This window comes from Antrostomus carolinensis, unplaced genomic scaffold (assembly GCF_000700745.2).
Source record: "Antrostomus carolinensis isolate BGI_N321 unplaced genomic scaffold, ASM70074v2 scaffold14838, whole genome shotgun sequence".
Classification (NCBI taxonomy): domain Eukaryota; kingdom Metazoa; phylum Chordata; class Aves; order Caprimulgiformes; family Caprimulgidae; genus Antrostomus; species Antrostomus carolinensis.
Window position 1 is genome coordinate 17562 of NW_010333789.1, and position 22428 is coordinate 39989.

Sequence of the window (22428 nt, forward strand, 5' to 3'; positions counted from 1 at the left end):
GTTTAGTTTGCAGTCTCCCCTCTCATAAGGAAAATAAATTACTTTACTTCAAAGAGCCTCACCTACTCGACATTAAATAGGTGTATAGAGCTGTAGTTGCATTTACCACTAAGAGCAGTAATCCAGTCGCCCATTCTTCACTGTGTTCTTGCTCAGATGGGAAAGCACGGATTCTCTGCAAGTTGGAATTCCGAGTTTCATTGTGTGGCTTCTCCATTTCACATGCCTCTGCAAGTTACTGAAATTTGTTCTGTGAAACTTCACATCACTAAATGAAATGGTTTCCTTTCTCCAGTTTTAACTACCCATATCCTGTTTTCTGAAAACATTAATTATTTTACTGAAGCACAAAGACAGACTTGAATGTCATAGAGAAAAGTTCCTGAGTGTATTTCATTAAGAAATAAAACTGCTACAATAAACATGGATTTATTTTCTTCAGGAAGAAACTTGTTTAAGACTTTCCAAGCACAGCAAGAGCTTTCAGACTTTCTGTCAGAGCATGTTCTTGCTATGCATTTTTTAAAAATAAACTCTCAAATGGGTACACCAAAGGGTACTTTTTATAGGCTGTATTATTAATAAATCACATGCCCAAAAGTCAGGTTGCTATGAAATAAACCTTGTGAATACAGCCCAATACAGCCACAGCACGTACGAGCTGCACAGTGACTTCTGCAGGATTTCTGCCTCCATTTAGTCACACAGATGACTGGTGCTCTGGATGTTCATCCGGGTGAGGTAGAGGTGCCAGGCTCCTGCTCACTCTACTGCTAGTGCTACCAGCAAAATCCCCACGTTATTTTCTGCACAAGTTAGAAAACTAGTGGCTAAGTAAGAAGGAATATGATTTAGTGGTCAAGGAGATAAATATAGTTCTGGAAAAAATGGACTGTGTTTCTTCTTCTGCCATTATGTCCCTATGTGACACAGGGCAAATCTCTTAAATCAAGTTTCCACAGGCAGTCAGGAGTTGTATGTTCCCACTCTTCCTCACACCTGGCCTGGGATCTGGATGCTAAAAACTAGAACTTCTGCTTTACAGAACTGCTAAGCAATTACAGTTTCAATACCCATTACAATTATCCTTTGCACATATCATTCTTAAATAACACTAACTTTTCTGAAAATCATAAAACCAGTATCCAAAATTATGGTCACTTCTATTTTAATCTCTTTGCACCTTAGTTCCCTACCTGTGAACCAGAGATAACAACAACTCATCGCTTACTATGTGTGAAGCACATCACTAGGGTAGTGATGAGGATCACTGGGAAGCCCAAGAGAACATTCATACCCCTGTGTTCAGACAAGGGTCTGACGTATCTAACGAACACTGAGGAGCAAGGAGGGAACAAAACACTGAACAACCACGTTCTGTGCACCAAGCAACACACGGGTCCTGCGTCCTGCGAGGACCATGATGCTGGGTGTATGCTCAAGGGGCTGAAATCAGTCACTTGGCAACTTTTCCAGCAGCAGGCTCTATCCTTTGAAGGCAGAAGCCCTCAACATGCACTGATATACTTGTTTCTGATTTTTTTTCTTTTTAAAGACAACAAACTATAAGACAAACTTCATGCTTTGGTACGACACGGGTTACAAGGAGGCAGGATGCTTTGGCTTCGCTGCACTGTTCTCTACCACGTCAATGAACACGGAGGCACAAAGGAGCAATGGGTTGTTGCATCCAGTGTCCCAGAAGGAGATGGGAACGGGACCCACTTTGTCAGTGGCTGCCTCAGAATTTGCTGATGAGCAAAGGGAAGGGTGGTTTGTGTTGGCAGTGCTGGGCTGCACTCCTGGCTTGAGAGGAAGAGTACTCAAGCAACCACTGATGTGAGCACAACTCCCCCTGAGTGCCCTGATTCCTTCAGAGCACCCAGCAAGGGATTCCACAGCTGTAGGGAGAGCTATGGAGGAAGCAGACTCTGTAGGGTTTAATTAATTTACTACGCTGTATTGACTCCCATTCTCTGAAAATTGAGGGGCTGCCTTATATGTGGGCCAATATTGTAAGAAAGATTGATAAGGAAGTTCTTGAACAGTTCATTAGACACTGTCCAAGAAAACGTTTGCGTTAACATCCTTTCAAAAGGTCCTGCTCTGACTAATCAGTCACAGGCTCCCCAGACACACAGAGGTGATTCCAGAGAAAACAATTCTGCAGTATGCACAATGTTTAGATGTGGTCATGGGCTCTTTAACCAGCAGGGAACCATAAATATCCAGATGTTAGGCTACATCCTGATGGTTACAGTGTGTGCTGGCAAGGAGAGCAAGTTTAGAAGCAGGCAGTTATTGAAGGATGTGGAACATCAAGACTGTAACTCTGCAAGGTGCACAAAATAACCTGGCAGATGCCCACTTAACACCAGTTAAAATACAGCATCACCAAAAAGGGCACAGCTTGGGTATTTGTCTAAAATGTCCATTTGCAGCTCTCCACCTCTGTAACTAGTGAATCCACTGGAGAGGAATAAGAAAACATGTACTCCTACACGGTGCTTTAAACCAGGCTCACATATGGGATCTTGCCGTGTTCTAGTAAGATGCCTCACAGTGCGCTGGAGTTTGTCATCAAGAGAGCGTGCACGGTCGTATTCTGAACATCTGCACCATTTATCACATGTTGTACCACTTTCTGGGATTTCAAGAAAGGGTAGTTTATTTTGAAGTGAAACTTGGAAGCTTGGGAAACTAACAGGGTCCCATTCTTTCTCCTTCACCACAAATTCAGCTCCTGGCCTTGAAACTTTGTTTTGATTTCTGATTAGAAGAGGGCTGATCACAAAGCAAGTCAGTGAATCTACAGCCACAACTTTGGGCCCGTGCATCCACTTTCATACACAAAGTAGCTGATTTTGCAAGAAGAGACTTTCTGAGCTCTTGCAGTTTACCAAAATGAGTGCCATGTATCACACTTCCAGGCTCCAAGATTGAGGAACGTGGTTCCACTGCACTCTGCATATGTTCAGCCTTCTTTAACTGGCTTTGAAGGCTTTTCTAAGCAGCTGTTACACTACTTGAACTAAAAAAGTACAGGCTCCCCTTTTACCATATAAACACTTTTTTTTTGCCCTCAGTTTGTGGCTTATACAGCTCTTGTGTATAGAACACACGTAGCTGAAGAACCACACTGTACACAAAACTAGCAGTGCAAACACAAGACCACTGATTGATACTCATAGCTCCAAATCAGGCCAAACTGCCCTGGTGCTGGACCTGTGCAGGACAGGCTGAAAAATATACACACAGAATCAGCCTTATTGGACAAGTCCCAGCAAAATTACAAGAGTGTGGTGCTCTCAATGTTTCAATGTTGTTAAAAAAAAACCCCAAAAACCCCCCAAAAAACCATGCTCACTTTATACAGTGTGAAAACAAGATACAGAAAAGCTAATCAAGTAGTCCAAAGGGATGCCATGGATCAGAGGCAGGGCTGGGACTAGAAACAGCAAGGCCATGCTGGTTTCAGGAGGAATTTATCTCTAAGTCAGATGGAATACTGTTTCCAGTATACTAAAAACCTAAAGAGAAGTTCTGGCACCAGTGAGCATTCACTCCTCACACCATCTCCAAGAACAGTGTATTACCAGTGGAGAATAATTATCAACCTATAGAGGGCAATGGAGGAAAAGAAAATGAAAAAGGTGAAAGGAAAAAAAAAGCAACTGGAAATGTTAGAGAATCTCTCTGCTGAATTACAATCAAGTATTTCCATTTGGTATGTGTCAGTTAATCAGATATACTTCAGAAAGACACTAGACCAAAAAGGGCAGATTAAGACTATAAATATAAAAAGACTTTTTGAGGGATAATATTTACACACAGGACCTAACAAGTGCTGAACTGTGAGAGTATCTAAGCTTTTGGCCACTGCTGCAACAGTCAGGAAGGACTGCATCAATTAAATCAGACTGCAAACAACCGCCTCCCCAGAGCGAAGATGACTTTGTTAGAGGTACAATTTCCCTCTCTTGGCAGAGCAAGCTGGTATGAGCTGGTCACTACACACAAGCTGCCATCCTCCTGCTGTAGAACTTTGCTTTCTGATCTCCTGCTGTCTTCTATGCTCACAGAACACAGTTTGTATGGATCAGCGAGCTATCACACCCACCTTCATGTCCTCTAGGAGAGCCTGTGGATCTTCGATGCCTTCTGGAACACACTTCTTGTTCTCTGGGAGAGATTCAAGCTTTTCCACCAAGGCTTTTAAACCCTTCAGTTCAAATTCTGTGAGGTGAGTCCATTTGGCTGACACTTCTGTAGCTGGAGACCCCGTTGGTGTTTTGGGATAGTCCGTGGGGGTCGTTGATTTTACGCTGTCATCTGACTCATTAGACAAAGTTCTTTTTAGGTATCTCATTACTGTGGCTTTTTGTTTCCTTCCCGCACTCTCCTTCCCTTCTGAGTGTGTGCTGTTGGGTGAGGAGGAACCATCCACCAAGGATTTGGAGTTCTTATCCAAGCTGTCATCCTTCTCCTCCTGGATATGGGCATCACAAGATTCTTCATCCATGTCTAACCACGAATCTGATGAATAGCTGTCTGTGCTGCGTTTTCTTTTTGCATCTGAAAGTTAGAAAAAGAATGCTGAAATTTTACCCAATGTAATTCCAAGTTGAAACACTTCTCTGCCACTGGGGCTAAGCACTGCCTGTTGAAAAGGGCACTGGATAATGCCTAGTAAGTATGTGACAGGAATGGGCTCTATTCAGCTGATTTTTAATTTGGGGGGGTTGGTTGGTTGTTTGTTTTAATGCTGTTTTTCATTAACATCTACTCAGTTCAAATGTCTGGGAAACATTTAGGGAAAAATTATGCTTTCTTCAAAGCCTCAGTTCTCTATGACTTCAATTAAGAGTAGGCAGAGCTCTTAAGTCACACACAATTAATTTTCCTGCAAATCCGAAAGAGACCAGACTCGGCAGCCTTACAGCTTTAAGAGGAGAGTTAGCACAGAAGGATGAGAGGGAAAAACGATGGGAGGAAGCACGTTAAAATGCTGTACATCATCATTCTTCCGTGAACTCAGCACAGCACAAAATCAACTTCTCAATACTCTGCCTCTTTGTGAGGAACTGTTGGTAAAACAAGGATCATCACTTATTACTTCATGAACACTCATTGCTCTTCTGAGACAGGGGATTGCAATTATGCTTATTTTACATACAAGAGTCTAAACATGCTGAGAAATGCAGGGACTTCCACAGAGTTACATGATAGTGTTTTTCTTAATGCCATCCCTGATACATTCTAGGTACTTCTCAGGGAAATTTAAGGGCAAGTTTCTGAGTCTAAAGAACTATTAATCTTAGTTTTGTACTAGGTTTCTCCCTAAAAATTCCAACTGTTACCCAACTCCGTGCAATCAAGCGTTGAAAGCAATGTAGGAAACTAGTGGCCAAGGTTCCCCAAAGCACTCATCTTTTCTTATTTATTAGACACAATTTCCTTTCCTAAGTGAACAACATTGAATGCAGGCTAGCAACAGCAGAAAAATCTGTGGAAAACAGACTTAGCACTGGCTACACCCAGTTAAATCAATGTGAATTTTAATAGTCTCTGAAATGGGTAAGAGATCAAGCTGCAAACAAAACCATTCTGCAAAGGAAACAGAAGTCATAGAGAAAAAGTGAGCGAACAATTAATGAAAAGTTCCTTTCACAGCTTTCGTGCTTTGCCAGGCAGTAGCTTTTGATTAGGACAATGTGAATCATGCTCAAGGAAGGATTAAATGGACATTAAAGAAAAAGCTCAGCATCCCGTTGTTTAACAGTGAGCTTCAAAAACACTAAAGCCCAGTTGCAAGCTGGTAAAATCATCCTTACAAGAGAGAAGCTCCTTATCTCTCACATACTCGATACCATCCTCTTGCAAAATATACGTGTCACTTGTCAGCTGGGTAACGAAGATGCAACAGGCAGCGGCAGAATCGCTGTCCCAGGACAGCTCATCAAGCTGCTTAGCTTTGCAGTTTCAAATAAGAACCCTAAGGCCAGGTGCACCTCTGTGTGTTAGTGCCCAAGAGATACGAGCTGGCCAGTTTGTACTTCTCAGGGCAAATGTGCTGTTGCTACAACACTGGCAAAAATCAAGCAGCTCTGTCCAGTCTGCTCCTTCAGTCATAAATTAGCATTTTTCCTCAGAACCAAAACGGCTACAAAATTACTCCTGAAAGGAACATTTGAGCTGAAATGCCTCTGAAAATACAGCAGTCACAAAAAATACCAGCAAGGCTGGTCACAGCCAAATCCAGCTCCATCCACAGTGTAGGCTAACTTCCTCCCTGCGTGCCTCCAAAAAAGCTTCACCAGGAAGAAGCAAGCACAGTTTATTTTGTGTGCTGAGGTGGTGGCATGCAACACTCCAAAGCAGCTGCTCCTCTCTGGTCTGTGCTAATACACCCCCAGGCTTCTCTTAGAAAAATAAACAGGCTTCGAAAATATCTTAACCAGAACATTTAAAAACCACTAGGTTATCCAACTTTTATTTAACACTGTTCTTCCCTTTGTCCACAGTAGTTAGCACACTTTCCCAGCTCAGAGGGCTATATGTCATTCTCCCATTTTACAGCTGAGGAAACAGATGCTTGGGAGAAAGCACGATTTGTTCATTGTCACATATTAAATGTAGGGCAAAATCAGGAATCAGAATCTAAGCTCTTGGATCCATGGCTGGAGCCCCTTCTCTAAGCCACAGCACCTTGGTGAGCTATTTCACAATAGACTGAAGCACAAAAGCTCAGTCTAGATGGGAGAAGATGCCAGTGATAAAACAGAAGAAGGTAAAGGCAGATACACGTCCCTGTGCTACCAGTACAGTGTCATTAACAGAAACTGGTATAAATCTGCACAAAGAAAACGATGTTTCTGTCCTCCTATGCTGTGGCTGGGCTGAACAGGAACTAATGGTGTAACTGGGGCAAATCCCAAGCATAGATAAGGCCTGAAGAAAGAGAGGGAGAGCAGGGAATGGAGGTGGGAATCAATAATGGAAGGATAACTTCAAGGTGAGAAAAGTTCAATGTTGTGTTAGCAAGTGTTTTGTTGCAATATGCCATGAATTTTATGTATTCATTTTAATGAAAACAGTATCTGACAGAGTTACTACGCTGTGAGCTGAGGCCCTGCAGAAGCACAATCTGCATTTACTTCGTAAAGAACTGCATTTTAAGCACTGTGTTACCAGGGTTCCACAGACCTGGAGGTTTCTGGTTTATGAAGTCTCTCCATGGAAGAGAGCTCCTGCTAAGTGCAACTGTAGTTTCTTTTGCTGAGTCAATGCACCAGCCAACACCAGGTTAGAACTCCAGTTTCAGAGTGGTTATCCAGTCTGGGCACCCATGAGACTTCATACAAAAAGATCTCCACTCCTCTCCATCTCAAAGCAAATTAAACCAGCTTATACGAACCAGTCAGTGACGTAACTCAGTGAAGAGGAGGAGCAGCACAGCCTCAATCACAGGACAAAGAGGTAGAAATACCTTTTTTTCCTATAGCAGTTCACTTCCCTGTGGTTCTGGGCAAATCACATAACTTTCCCCACAGTTATCCACCTGTACAAGAAGGATAATTAGATGCTGTTTCTTTCCTTGCTGAAAAGCTACTTGCAGTATTACAGAACTTAAAAGAAAGGGAAGGGGGTGAGGTATAATTATAAAATCTTTCTAAACTCTTAAGGACAGTCCAGTGTGTAATATCTACCTCACCATTCCCAGCTCCAAACCCTGACACTGGGACTTAGGAGCAGCAGTTCCTATTGGTCTGCTAAAGACAGCAATGACATTGCCATTAGCAGAAAAGCAAACCAAAACCCCAAACAACAACAACAAAAAGAACCTCAAAACCTGAGCATACTGGAAATGTATCACTGCATGGAGCACCCCACACAGAAATCACTCAATACAGTCCAGTACCTGTCTATCATAAGCAAATCTGTTCTATCTCCTGAGAAGATGGAGGAAAAGAGAAAGAAAAAAGACACAGCTCTTTCACCATGCCAGAGGGCACATTTCCTTCACCCATCAGGCTTAACATACAGTTAGAGGCAACCTGTTAAAATTTTAGCAATGGGAATCTTAAAAGCTTCAGGCTACAGAGAAAACATGTTTTTGATAGCCCAGTATCTTCTCACAATTACTCTTTGTCAGCTCATTCTCAAGATCCATATCTCACTGAAGGTCAATTGTGGTTGAAAACATCCAGGACAGACTCATTCATGGTAAGAGTAAAATAATGAAGACATCCATCCCAAACCAGTTCATGTTCAAATCCAGTAGGAAACCCAAATAGGATCCCTTTCTGATTTCAGGCAGTAGGACAAATGTCACAGTTGAGAGGGACAAGGAAAATAAAAAAAGAGAGATAAAGAGATTGTGTTCTTTTACAGCAGCTGTGATTGCTGTCACGTCATCATTCCCACGAGTGCTTGCTGAAAAAGAAAGGTCTCACACACTAACTAGGAGGCAACTGCCTGAAAACGCAACCTGGACCTGAAGAATGGGAAAGGAAACCACAGTCATCATCTTCCAACTCATTTAGAAGGGAGGATATTTTTATTTAGAGAGTGGGATCACTCCAGGTTTTAGCCTTGCCTACACTGAGGTTTGGTTGGTTGGGTTTTTTTTTCCTATCTTAAGTTTTTGCAAGTCAGGACATTTAGAAAACAGAAATACAAAGCGATGTAAGTTGCTGTACCAGCACACAACTATCAGGACAGAGGTATCGCAACACAACCACAGCAATATAACTTCACGAGCAGGCAATGTCTTGAAAGAGTCACTCTGAATTTAGCAACCTTCATGGCAAAGCAAAGAAATACAATGTAATGAAAATATAGTATGAAGTCTAAAGATACTCTTAAAATTGCTGCTGAACTCTGCTTTCTGTGTTCTCTAAAGATACCCTTAAAATAAAATTGCTGCTGAACTCTGCTTTCTGTGTTCTCCAAAGATTTTCTCTATCACCACAGTAATCTCTTTTTTTTTTCCAGCAGGAGAACAGGTTCTCTACAATTCTGTGATTCTGTGGGAATTCTATGAAAACTTCCACCCTGTGAATCGCAGAGACCACGGGCAGCACCCTGTGCTCTCTCTGGTGAACATCCTCCTCAACTAACCATCAACTGTTGCTTCTTAGCTTCTGAGATCCTGTAAGACCATGGTATCAGAAGGCATATAAGAAAAGAAAGCAGCACAACTCAAGGGTGAAAAGCAGCAAGTTCTAGCACCCAAGAGGAGAGGTAGAAAGTAGACATTTAGAACAAACTATGACAAGGAAATTATTTTTAAAAAATAGGAGAAACATTAAGACTATTCAAGAGAAATTTCTGAAAATGAATACAAAGATGTGAATAATTTTTTCTTAAACCAAAAAGGACAGAAGACAATTAAATCTAGTGAGGGATCTGCAGAGAAGTTAAGTACTTCATTTCACTACTCTTTAAGGAGAATAATGGGTAATTCTTCGTCAAGGGATACTCTCTCATGGGAAATCAAGAAATTGCTTGCAGATAGAGAAGTCTCTAAGGAAGAGACAATTTAAGGACCTTACCAGTTCTGAAGAAAAGCTTGAAAACAAAGCAGTGGGGTTTTTGGAACACTGACCTCATTTGGATCTCCTATCCCACAGCAGGTATAATTCAAGGATTACAGCTTGTAGAGATTTATTTAAGTCAAGAGGCTGGACACTGAGACCAGTTAAAAGACAAGACAAGCAAGTATTTGAAACAGTATTACTCATGCAGAACAAAGCATCACAGCTTTGTAAAGGTAAATAATGTACCTTCACCCTGCTGAATTTTACAAATGCCAGAGTGAAAGATCCAGTAGATATAGTAGATCTGGGCTTTTGAACCACAGTCCTCAGTTAAATAATTATTTTAAGGTTAAGATTCTGCCAAGAAATAAAAAGCAAGTTTCTGAGAAAAATAAAAAAATAAAAAAAATCTGTCTCTCCTGGAGAGAAAAGGCCCCGAATGTCGATGTCAGAGATTTTATCAGCACGCTAATACTCTGCAGTCAAGAGATAGCAGGCAGGTGGAGGAACTACACGCTGTCAGTAGATACCACTTTGGTAAGCTGAAAGTACTGATCCATTCGAGACAGTAACAACAGCTGGAGATGGGCCCAGCCAGACACTCCCAGCACCTACCTCGACTCAGCACCTGCAGCCACAGGTAGGGCTGCAGCCCAGATCAGCTGATCAATCCTACTGGTACCACATATATTCATTTTTCAGCATGGTCAGCTTTCAGTCCCATCACTGAACTGATTCAGCTCACAGGGCAGCCACACAATCTCTAGAGTTCACAAAACAGAATAGTCTTGTGATAGCAGCACATTTCTCACAGTAGCTTGAAATGACCAGAGGACCACGCTCAAACAACAGGCAAAACAGTTTAAAATTCACTTTCCAGTAGGCCAACAAGTGAAGCCACCAGAGGAGACAAACAAGGCCCAGACAATATTGCTATCAAACCATTTTCCAAATAGCCTGGCTCCTTTTCCTGATGCCTTTGCAGTTGGCACTCTTGGGTCATGCCAAACAATCCTTTTCCCTCTAGACAGTGGACATCTACGGTTACCATTTAGTTTTGATATGACTGGAGTATCTCTCAGGTAGTAACTGGTCTGAGGCACATTTGGTGGGGATCACCAAACTGTTATCAGGAATAACTGAGCTGGGACAGAATTCACCCTGGTGCTTTAACTGAAAAAGGCCCCAGTCTCAGTATCCTGAACCATCCACTCTCCACAACTAATTTGTTCTGGAATTACACCCCAGAGATCCAGCACACCCACCCTGCCTGCAGGATGAGCCTCTTTCCATGCCAGTGGTTTAGACAACAGGAGATTGTTCCTTATTTTCCAAGGAATGCAGTTATCAGAGTTTTGTCACTGCTTTTTGAAGAGCTGATCCAAGGGGCTAATTCATCCTTTCCTCTGGGCTGGTCTTATATAAAGAGAAAAATTCCTCCACACACTTTTCCAGCTTAACTAACCCTTCTGATCAGGGTCTCACAGAGCAAAGAAGAGACACAAGATGTAAAGCACTCAAATTCCTACGGATTCCAAGAATATTCCCTTGTCTATCTACACAGACTATTAGCTCCTCAAGTTATTCTTGGTCAGTAAAACTCTGCCCTTAACTTCTTAAATCCCTTCTACTAAGAATTATGCTAGTAGGTGATAATTTCCCTCCTCTGTCCAGAACCTGGGGCAGTTCCCGCCGTGCCAGGTTCACTCCAATTGGCATCTCAGGGAGCAGAAGGCACAGAAATACTTTAGTTCTCCTCCACACCTCACATGTATCAGTTAAGATTTTGTTGGTGCTTGTGCTACTTTCAGCCATTCTGTGCTTAAAAGCAGGGAGGAAATATGGCCCAGCATCTTGTTCCATTAAAGGGAGGAAAAAGAAGGCAGTTCAGCAAGGCAACAACTGGAATTGTCACACATGGATGTAAAGCTCACACCAGTGCCAAGGGAATGTCTTCCCGCTCAGGCACATCTATCGAGGCGATGCTACGGTCCATTTTCAGCTACTGGTGTAAAGGTTTCTTTGACCTCCCTGCACTTTGGTTATAGATCATATAGATTTGTGTAGGTGTTTTCTTGGTTTTGTTATTCTGCTGAACTAGAAATCAGTCACCAAAGGGAGAATTAAAGTGGAGATGAAAGAAAAGAGAAGAGGAAGAAGCCAGGTTTAGTGACTGTAACACATTCTGCAGAGGAGCTGCTCTATAAAAGGACTAAATACCCATCCCAGCAGAGCACGTTTGCAGTGCACACATTTCTGGCTACTAAGGTACTGTGCCAAACACGGCAGTAAATTCTCAACTGCTTGGCAGATCACCTCAACACAAACATTACTGAAACCAAGGAACAAACGCACCCAAAAATTATTTTCCTAGGATGCATTTCCTAAGGGAATGCTCAATAAATACAATTTGAAGTAGGTTGGTACTTCATGGAAATGCTTAAGAGTCAAAACTTTCCCCATCCCAAAATAAAGAAAGTTGATTAGAATTTTTCTACAGTTCTCCAATTCAATTTATCATCTGCTTTGCAGAAACCAAAGCAGTAACTAGCCTAAGGTGGAAACATCAGTTCTGAATACGCACTCAAAGGATTCACTCACCAATTAACATTGATTCTTTCTGGTACTCTTTGCTGAGGTGGCAGCGCTGGGTCACACAGGACACGTATCTCTCCAGAACATACCAGCACATTTCATAGTAGAACGGATACCGGAATTTGGCATGCACCTGAAAGCAAGATCGAGACTGTCAGTCCATGGGGAAGGGAGAGAAGTTTGCAGCACAAGGGCCAGTCATCATTCTCATCATGTTATCAAGAGCACAAACAGTATGCAGGAGGGGGAGGGGAGAGAGGGTGGGAGCCGAGCGAGACGTACGCCTGCAGCATACCAAATGAGGAGCCTGCCTGCCTGCCATGAGAGCATCATTTCTTGGTTCACTAATTTGTATCCTCTTGGGGTGGTGGGAGAGGAAAGGGTTTGTGTTCTTGTGAAATCATGAAACTGATGGATGGCCCCGACAGTATTATTTACCTACTGTATAAACATAGGGTGGTCACATACAGATGTTAGTCACTAAAATTCAAGTTAAAATAAAGGTGATTTTTTTTTGCATTTATTTCCTAAACACTATCACTTGATTTCTATCAAAATGGCAGCATTACCTAAAATGAGTCCAGCAGGAAATACATCTTTTTCAATGATGGTCTTCACAACGATTTGATTAAACAAATGATCACACAAATTCTTGATTACTGATAACTACACATTAAAAACAAAAATCCCTGATGTGTTTTACAATTACTATTTTGATAGCAAGTTAGCTTTTGCCACAAACAGAAGAGAAAAGCAGGATTTTGACAAAAGATCCTGTCAAGCTGTGCACTTTTTCTTACATCTTAGACCTGTTGTTCTCACACAAAAAACTTCTTCTCCAGCACTATGTATTAGTGAGATTATTTCAGATCCAAAAGAAAACAAAGTGGGTTTCCTTCCTTTCCAACATAGTTTTCTATCTATGGGAAGTCACTACACCAAAGAAGAAAATGCAAGAGCATGTGTATATTTATTGTGATGTGTTAAAAATGGATGCCATGTGTCTTGCATGCACTTGTACTTACACTGTACGCTTCCTTCTCCCCGTGGCACAGAAATTTGCATTTTGCAGGCTTGCATGCATTGCACTGGGATTACAGGAATTGCTTTAGGATATCCTGTGCATATTAACTGCTCACCTAGCCAAGAGGTGTCTACCCACCTTTAATGAAAAGCTGGACTGCACCAGAAAGGAGCATTATCTTAGAAAGCCCTTTTTAAAAGACAAAACCAAAACACAACCCCATCCCAGATCAGCCAAAAAAGTGAGATCTAAACAGAGCCACTAATCCAGCACCTGGAAACTCAGATTCAGTTCTGGAAAGAAGGCACTGTCGGAACATCTGCGTGGTGATACAAGCATTGAGCACACCAATGACTTACTAGAATGCCCATATTTGAAAACTGTCCCCAAGGTGGACAGTCCTAGAACTTGTCTCCGTTCCCAGGACACAGGAAATGCAAAGACTTATAGCAGTAAAACAACATGTAACAAAGGGAAAATATACTGTATTGTCCCACTCAATGTATCACAGTGTAGGATGGAAATACTCCATGGCAATTCCCAAAAGTTAACATCTCTTAAATCCAACACGAGCGTAGCTGGCAAATCTGAGCTGCACGTTGCTATGGGTCATGCATCCAGCAACGCTGCACCTTTGCCAGTGTTTCCCTGGGTTGTTTGTTACAAAGCACACACACCAAAAAATAGAAGAAAAAACAAACAAACAAACTAAAACCCCCAAACAACATCCCCCTAAATGTGAGAACATTTAACCCCAGGGCCTTTTTGCATTGGAGAATAATTTTTCCTTTGGTTTAGTTATTTGTTATAAAGAAGAGACCGAGTCACTTATCACTGTTAGGGAACACAGGGGAAATTAGCCATGCTAAAATATATGCTAATAAAGGAACTCAAATTTTTCCAAGAGAGCACTGCAGGAAACAAAATTTGCAAAGAATTGACTTACAAACAGGAAGCCGCCTTCCACCCCTCAGCCTTCAAAAGGTTTTCAGCCACATGCCTGGGAATATTAAAGACATCATTGCTCAACATTTGTTGACAGATTCTGAGCTTCACCAAATTTAGTTGTTACCAATGTTAATTCAATGTGAAAGACAAGGCAGTAATGCATGCAGTGCTCCCATTATGTATATCAATCTTTAATATTCAATTTGAGTTCCTAATTGCCTCACTATCAATGTTCCAACCCACAGCAAATCCCTCCATGCCTCTGTAATTCACTGTTTGCCCAAGAAGGCTCTGTTTTTACAAACCTTCAGAAGTAAGAGCTACCACACGTAGCAAGAGACGCCGAGCAAAGCTCTGCAGTGCCTTTTGCCAGTAAAGCAGGTCTAACAGCGCTTTAAAGATCGTTTAAACTTTGCCCTATGGAGAAGTATAGAGGAGTATGTTCTTTATGATATCCTTGGACATTTATTACTTATAATGGATGTGAACTGCATTATGGACATGTCCATCCTTTTTCCATCGTACACTTAGGAGGAGGAGGGGAGGGATGAAAGAAAGAAAGAAATTTAAAGTGTTCTGTGATGAATATCTGATAGGGACACACTGCCAGAGGACTAAGTCCCCCACCAGCAGGGAAATACACTAGATCATCTAATAGGCATTTCCAGCTCTAACTTCTATGATTAATAATTTACAATCCACTGAATAAATTTTTTAATTATTCCTGTACAGCAAGAAAAATCCTCTCTGGAATATGATCCATTTCTTCAAAGTCAAATTATTTTAGAGACTTACATCCCCCTCCAAAACAAAAAAAAACCCAAACCCTAAGCAAGTCAGGCAAACAGTTCCCTTAAGAAAGTCTTAAGTCTCTCCCACAATGTCCATTAAAATCATTACAAACTCCACTTGTGTTTAATCAATCTAATCACAATATTGAAAACCAATTTATGATTATTTACAAAATCATTAATCTATCCACTTAAAACACTATCCAACATTCCAGAAAACAAAATCAGTAGCAAACACCATCATCTGTGAGTGACCACCTTACGTATATATTTCGAGTGCTTTTGTCTCTATCCATGTTCAAACATTTTAACACAGTTAAATTTAGATGAGTTGGGAGTAAGTTTGACACATTCTTCCTCTTCAGGAACACAGAGCTGTAACACCCCTGTGCCAACACCATGAATCTCTGCACGGCAGCCTGCTCTGAAGTTCCTCAAGCTGGTCTAGCAGAGAGCTCAACAGCTTGGCCTATTTGACTAGCTGTTAATTGGCCTCTAGGAAAGCCAGGCTGCAAAATGAGAGTCTCTACAAACTGTAAGGCTGGAGAATATTTGTTTACCTCAATTGCACATTAGGAGCCATTTCCAACAATAGACATGTTTTTTATTACTCCTTAAAACTATTTTTAAATGGCTATAACCCTCTTAAAAAGTCTCCCAGGGACATGAGAAATTAAGCTAGAATAAGCATGACAAGTATATAAACTAGGCAATTTTATCAGGCTGTAAATCAGCATTACCGTTTCAACCATGTATTTATTCTTGTCTTGGCTGCTAAGACAATAACAACTACACCTAGCATAAAAATGACTTTGAGTATCAGCAATCAAAGATGATTAAGCATTACAGAGCAGGTTTAAACACAGCGGAACCTCCATCAAATTGCTCTGTGCAAAATGAAGAGGGGAAACACACCTGTATTACACTTTGATTTGAGTGTGGCAAATTACTTCGTCAATCACATCATGTAATTTACTTCTGTGCTATACACAATGGAAAGATCAATACTGATGAGAAACTCATTTGCAGTATGTTCACACTGGGAAATTTGTGTGAGCTACACACTGTACTGAGTTTGCTACACTAGGCCAGCCTATGAATAGAATTATTTGAACAAATAAATTACAAAATTTGATTGGCAAAGCAAAAGAAGTACACACCAGAATTCTATTTTGAAAACATTTACCCCTGCAAGATCCCTGCATGTTTTTAGGTTGGGGAGGGGGTGCTGTGTGTTGTTATTTCTAAATAACACAATTTATTTTCCTGCCTTTTATCAAACTTCTGCATGCCTTAGTTGCACAGCTTATATTTTGTTTCTGTCTAGAAATTCTTGCTGTTCTTCAGCTGTTCACACAGCTTTGTTATTACACGGCTGCCTAGGAGCACAAGTTTGTGAACACAGGTACAGGCTGCATGTGACACATCACCAGCACACAGCAACATACAAGTGCTGAGATGGTTTCTCTGAAGTCATGGAAATTCTGGGCTGTTGGCTTTCACTGGTCTGTTTTTTTTAAAGCACTTAAGTATTTTTGAGGGGAAATTATGAAGACCTACACAGACTTTGAAGAAAATCTAAACCAAAACTGACAAGAGCAAAGGTCTGATTTGGGACTTTCAAATGTCGCAATATCCCTTTCCAATAAACTCTGACAGGACATTTCCAAAGAGGCAGATCTCCAACTCCCAGAACCTTCCCATAGGACAAAGGTGCCAGAAACTTTTCAAAAGCATTTCAGTGTGACTGGCTGGGAAGTTGCTAAAAGTTACCAAAATACATCACTGTTATGGGGTGTAAAAGCTTAGGAGATTGAAGCTGCACCCAGCTTCCCAAGGAGAATCATAGAATCATAGAATGGTTTGGGTGGGAAGGGACCTTAAAGCTCATCTAGTCCCAACCCCCCTGCCATCAGCAGGGACACCTTCCACTAGACCAGGTTGCTCAAAGCCTCATCCAGCCTGGCCTTCAACACTTCCAGGGAGGAGCAGCCACAACTTCCTTGGGCCACCACGTCAGAAGGGCCTGACGAGAAGTGCTACTGAGTGGTTACAACCCAAGGTGTGTGATCTTGGGTCGCTCACGTCCTGTGGGAACAAAGTGTCAGCTCTTCTACTGCTTTAGGAGAAAGAGGGTTTCCCTCCCATCTTCCTCACAGACACCAATGGAAATAGCTTTTTCCTGGCACCAATCCTTCCTCCCAGACATTACTTCTCCATGGAAGTTGCCTGCGCTGGCATCCTTCCTGGCAACTGTACGCCCTCCCCGTGAGCACCAGCAGCATATACATCCAGTACATAGAGCTGGTTCTTACCTACAGTCACTCTGAAAACCTTCCTGTGCCTAGGATCTCTGCCCAGCCACAGTGAGCCCCTTCCTTCTTCTGCCATCCTCACTTTTTCCTGTCCAAGTCCCTTCACACTTTCTTAAGACACGTGACAATCTTGCCTTGGGACACCTACTCAAAGCCAAGCTAAACTCCACTCTGGTCTCTACCTCCACTTCTGCTCTGTGCTACATTCCCTCTAATTCCCCTGAATTTCAGCTTTTGTCTTCATCTCTCTTCCACTAAAAATTCATTTTTCTGCTTAATATTCCTTCTCTTCATTAAGATCACTCCAGGAAACCAACAGCTCCCACCACTGTTTCGCAGTGTGAAGATTACCAGGCCTTGTATCCCCCATGAAGTAGGGGAAGCTGAGGGAGGACACCCTTCCTCTCACCCAGTCAGAGATGTATTTCAAAACAATACATATTCACTTCAGGCCTATGTACTCTCACTGCAAAGCAAGCAACAGGGGGTAAAATCCCACTTGGAGCCAGAATTGTGGCTCTTGTAGAGGTGACAACAGTGAACTGCACTGATGCCCAAGACACACCATTTTAAGACATTTTAGTGAAGAAGAATTGCAAATTCCTGCCATTTTGCCAGCCCAAATCTCTGAAAACCACACGTGGTACCTGTGCCAGTGGTTTACCAGCACTGTCTCATGTGCAATGCCTCCAAAACAGCCAGCCACGAAAGTCCTCACATGAATTTACACACCACACTGGTCCATCTTTGCATCAGAACACAACTGCCTCACGCAGTTTATTTATTAGCCTAAGACAGTGGCATTTCCTTCAGATTCTGCTACTTGATGAAACTGCAAAGTATATGACAAGTAGGTGTCCTGTTTATTATCAAGAGTAAAATTTTCACTCCCAAAGAGGCGGCACAGTAACCTCCTCCAAGAGATAATACTCTTTCCATAAGGTAGATGCTACAGCCAGATGAACATCACAACATTCAGATTAATCACAGAACAGTTTGGTTGGAAAAGACCGTTACAATCATCTAGTCCAACCGTCAACCCAGCATTGCCAAGGTCACCACTAAAGCCTGTCCCCACATACCACATCTACACGTCCTTTAAATCCCTCCAGGGATGGGGACTCCACCACTGCCCTGGGCAACCTGTTCCAATACTTGACAACCCTTTAAAGGAAGAATTTTTTCCTAATATCCAACCTAAACCTCCCCTGGTGCAACTTAAGGTCGTTCCCTCTTGTCCTGTCACAATGTCCCATCCTAGACTCTTTGTTCCAAGAAATTCTTGCACGTTATCAAGTCATTGTAGAAGAAAATCCTCAAAGTACAGAAGACATCGTTTCATATGCAACTTCTGTGCAGCTTTGTCAACTCAGCTGTGGACACCAGAGCCACCCCAGTCCCATCAGTTCTCCAGGCTCGGGTATCCACTCCAGGAGTGCACAGAGGGATGACAAGCAGGGGGTGACCAGCAGTGTTGGTACAAAGGTCTGTGAAGTGCAATATGTTTTTGTGCAAAAGGGAAGGTGTTTATGAAGGTTTAACAGGCAGACAAAAGACACAGAAGGGACACGTCTGTGGGAAGCAGGGAAAAACAGATGAGTAAATCCCACTAAAAATAGTCAACATTTGAAAGTCTCATTACTTCACATTTACCTCTTGTTTCAGCGACTCTGACACAGAGATCCCATCAGTTCTTGTTTGTCAGAAGGGAATACGAGAGAGAGAGACTATGACAGACCATAGTCACAAAGAACTGTTCAGTTAAAAAGAGAATCAAGTATCCTTACCCTTGTTCTGTCCTCAATTTCATAGATGCGAAGCTGCATGGGAACATTAAAGCTATGCAGGATATTTCCACCAAACACCAGAGAATCTACTGGAGTATAAACCGCATGAATCCACCCTAGAGAGGGAAAGCAAAGAGCTGAGAATGCCTCATGCTATGTAGTATTACAGAACAATTTATCATCAATTTTTAACAACCCCACCAATGCCATTCTGCAGGGGATGAAAGGTTAAATGGTCTGCTCACAGCCACACTAGTCATAGCAGAAGAATGGCATCTTATGATGTACATACCCTCTGTAAATCGGGTTCTTCTATTTATTCACAGAACAGTTACAGTGTTTACTGAGAACACACAAGCTTGTGACTCAACCACATCCATGACTAAGAAGTAAATTCAGTCTGTTCAATACATTTGGCTCTCAGATGTATCTACTGGCACCTCCAGTTGGGCTGCAAATCATGTTAGCAGTGGCAGTGGGCTGGGGCTGTGGAACTGGACTGAGTCACACCAAACTTCTTTGACACCAGCACCAGAGCACACATCTTCAGATGGCAACCATTTCAAATTATTACCACCCTCCTTCCTTCAGAGGTGCAAGTTTCATATCCTATTATCAACTTCCTGTAGCAACTGAAAAATCTATTCCGTTGCAAGCCCCAAGTTAAGGGATTTAACATTTCTAGTACTGGAGCTGATGAAACTGTTCTGACCCAATCCTGCAAGGGACTGAATTCATTTCACAGGCTCCAAACTGAGGGAAGAATTTTCTATCACAACAAAACTCCAGGCATAGCAATTCAGGCAGCCACACACCAGCTCTTCTGCTTCTGCATTGTTTGCTTGGCACGTCAGCAGCTGAGGGACTGGCTATGCAAGACTGTAGCCTCTGATCTCTGCAGTGAAAGAGGAATTGATCCTGCTAATGATCTGGGATCCACAGAGACCTGACACTTTTTTTTCTTTTTTTTTTTAAATGAAAAGCATTACAATTTATAAACCAGCAGACAGCAAAGCAACATAGGGGGCAGTCAATTTTCTCCTAACTGCGCAGTACTTTCCATTAAAGCTGTGGCAGCTTTCCTTCACTTCAGGATCAGTGAGGGAGCAGGAAAATGCCATTCAGCCTAAAGGGTTCTCCAGCTAGCAGCCACGAGCACTCTCCTCCACAACAACCTCTAGACCATAAAGGCCTGCAAAGCTTTGTCTGAGAAGTCCTTGAGCCACAGCAGACGGCAGAACCACGGCTTTCATTTAAGGGCATACTGGTAGGAGAGAGACAGGAAGGCAAAGCAATCAGCACAAGAATTCTCTCCCTGGAAACACAAACTCATCATTCTGGATATATTTTTCTGAATTTCAGAATCACAGAACGGTTGAGGTTGGAAGGGATCTCTGGAGGTCATCTGGTCCAACTCCCCTGCTCAAGCAGAGCCACTTAGAGCCAGCTGCCCAGAACTACGTCCAGATGGCTCTTCAATATCTCCCAGGATGGAGACACCACAACCCCTCTGGGCAACCCGTTCCAGTGCTCAGTCAATTTACAGGTCTGATTCCACATGATAGATGTGATGCACATAAAAAAGCAGGTGGCTCATCGCTCTGGCAGTTCTCGGTGTTATTGCATCTCCCCTGCTCCAGTTAGTATAAATTCAGTTACAGAGTCACTCACAACGATCCAGTCTGTTTATTCCTTCCACAGCAAGAACAACCAACTAGAGAGGAATTTTTTTCATGTAAGGGTAGTGTGGCAACTACATATATCAGCACTATCAAAACTTCACAGCTGAAGTAGTTCCCCACCTCATATGAAATACATCAGTCTGTATGAAGAGCAAACTACTAGAAAAATAAATTATCCCCCTGATCCTAGTCTTTGGGAAGGAAAAAAGATCCAAGGTCAGGGAAGTTTGGGTTACTGCTTCCACTAGGTAATCAAAGATTGACATGGTTGGGGAAAGAAGCAAATCTGTTGCTAGATCCCCAAAGCCAACTTATTGGACAGGCACTGAAACACAGGGCCAATGTGTGTCACAATTCAGCTTCACTGTCGGTTTTAGAGATGAACAAACCAAAGCTCAAAGGATTGAAATGACTTGTCCATGGCCACACAACCGAGTGATGGCAGGAGACAGGTCAGAAACAGCCAGATATCAGCAGAACATTGAAGAGTCCTCACCACTACCTTCCACGTCAAGGGTCTTTGTGTTAATAACCTCTACTCTTCCTCTGTCGTACTCTTAATATTTTTGGGAGAAATGTGAAAGGATCTATCACTGGCTTGAGCCAGTGCTCCAACAAATGGTGTTCCAGACAAGACAAACCCTCAACAGAAAGATTGACAAATATGAATGTAGTTTTGATCCTGCAGTGTTGAAGAGCTGATGGAGGAAGAATCTGAAAGTGTTCCCTGAAGTATCTGAGACAACCTCTGGTTCTGCAGATAATGTATTTAATTCCCTAGTTACATTTATAATTAACTGAACACTAGGGTCCTTCAAGATGTATGTACTGCTAACAACAAGACTGAAAATACTGCTTTTTATAACACAATTCTCAGTAACAAAACCCTGTAATAACAAAGCATTAAAATCCATCAAGGTTGGGAAAATAAAAATAAACCAGAGACCAAGCAACAAAGTCATTAACTCTAAAGTTTGTGGAAGCCCAGTTCCTACCCCTAGCTGGGTATTTCCAGGCATAGCTCAGAGATGGGTAAGGACGATGCCTGCAGGTACCATCCCTTTGCTGTTGGACAGCGTTGAGCGAGGCACACAGCCCCAGGGAATCCCTACATCTCCGTCAGTTCACGTGCTCCCACATGCAGGATCCCACTCTCAGCCCCTCTGCCAGCTACACGACACAGCCCTGACAGAGGAGTCACCTCCTCATAAGATATATTTTGGCCATTCAGCTGTATAGTATTTTCCAGCCACACTGCATCCCAAAATAGTTTCCACTTGCTTGAGGAATGTGTGCGCAATATTGAAACTGCAAAGACACGAGCACCACGAGGTGCATCCCAGGGACTTGTAACACTGTGGGCAAGATTAGACAAAAAAAGATGGAGAATTGACAAGGTAGAAAACCACAGGAAGATGGTTTCTAAGAGATGTTACAAAGGAGCAGAAAAAAAAACCTCCTGTTGTAATATTAACAAGGCTGTGTGTGGAGAAAAACTGAAGAGGCCAGAGAAGTAGAAGTAGGAAGAAACAGAGACTATCAGAAAACAGGGAAGTTTCCATTAGGATAATATATTGTGGAAATGAGTTCTGAGAACAGACAAGCTTGGATGGCACATTCAATTCATTCCCACATCTTAGATATAAGCACAACTCAGAAATAAACTGAGGAGGATGAACATTCACTGTGACCATTTGCAAAGAAGGACACCCAGCTTCTAAAGCTCCTCGATTACAAAGGTTTT

At 42.2% G+C, this 22428-nt stretch overlaps 1 protein-coding gene across 1 annotated transcript in view; it reads right to left on the minus strand.

The window, feature by feature from the left end:
• Nucleotides 1-22428, minus strand: part of LOC104529632 (lysine-specific demethylase 2B-like) — a gene marked incomplete at both ends in the record, with an annotated part of 38528 nt that overhangs the window by 7561 nt on the left and 8539 nt on the right. The window contains 3 exon segments of the mRNA XM_029086485.1: nt 4121-4575; nt 12144-12270; nt 19003-19118. Coding sequence (XP_028942318.1) covers nt 4121-4575; nt 12144-12270; nt 19003-19118 — 698 coding nt within the window.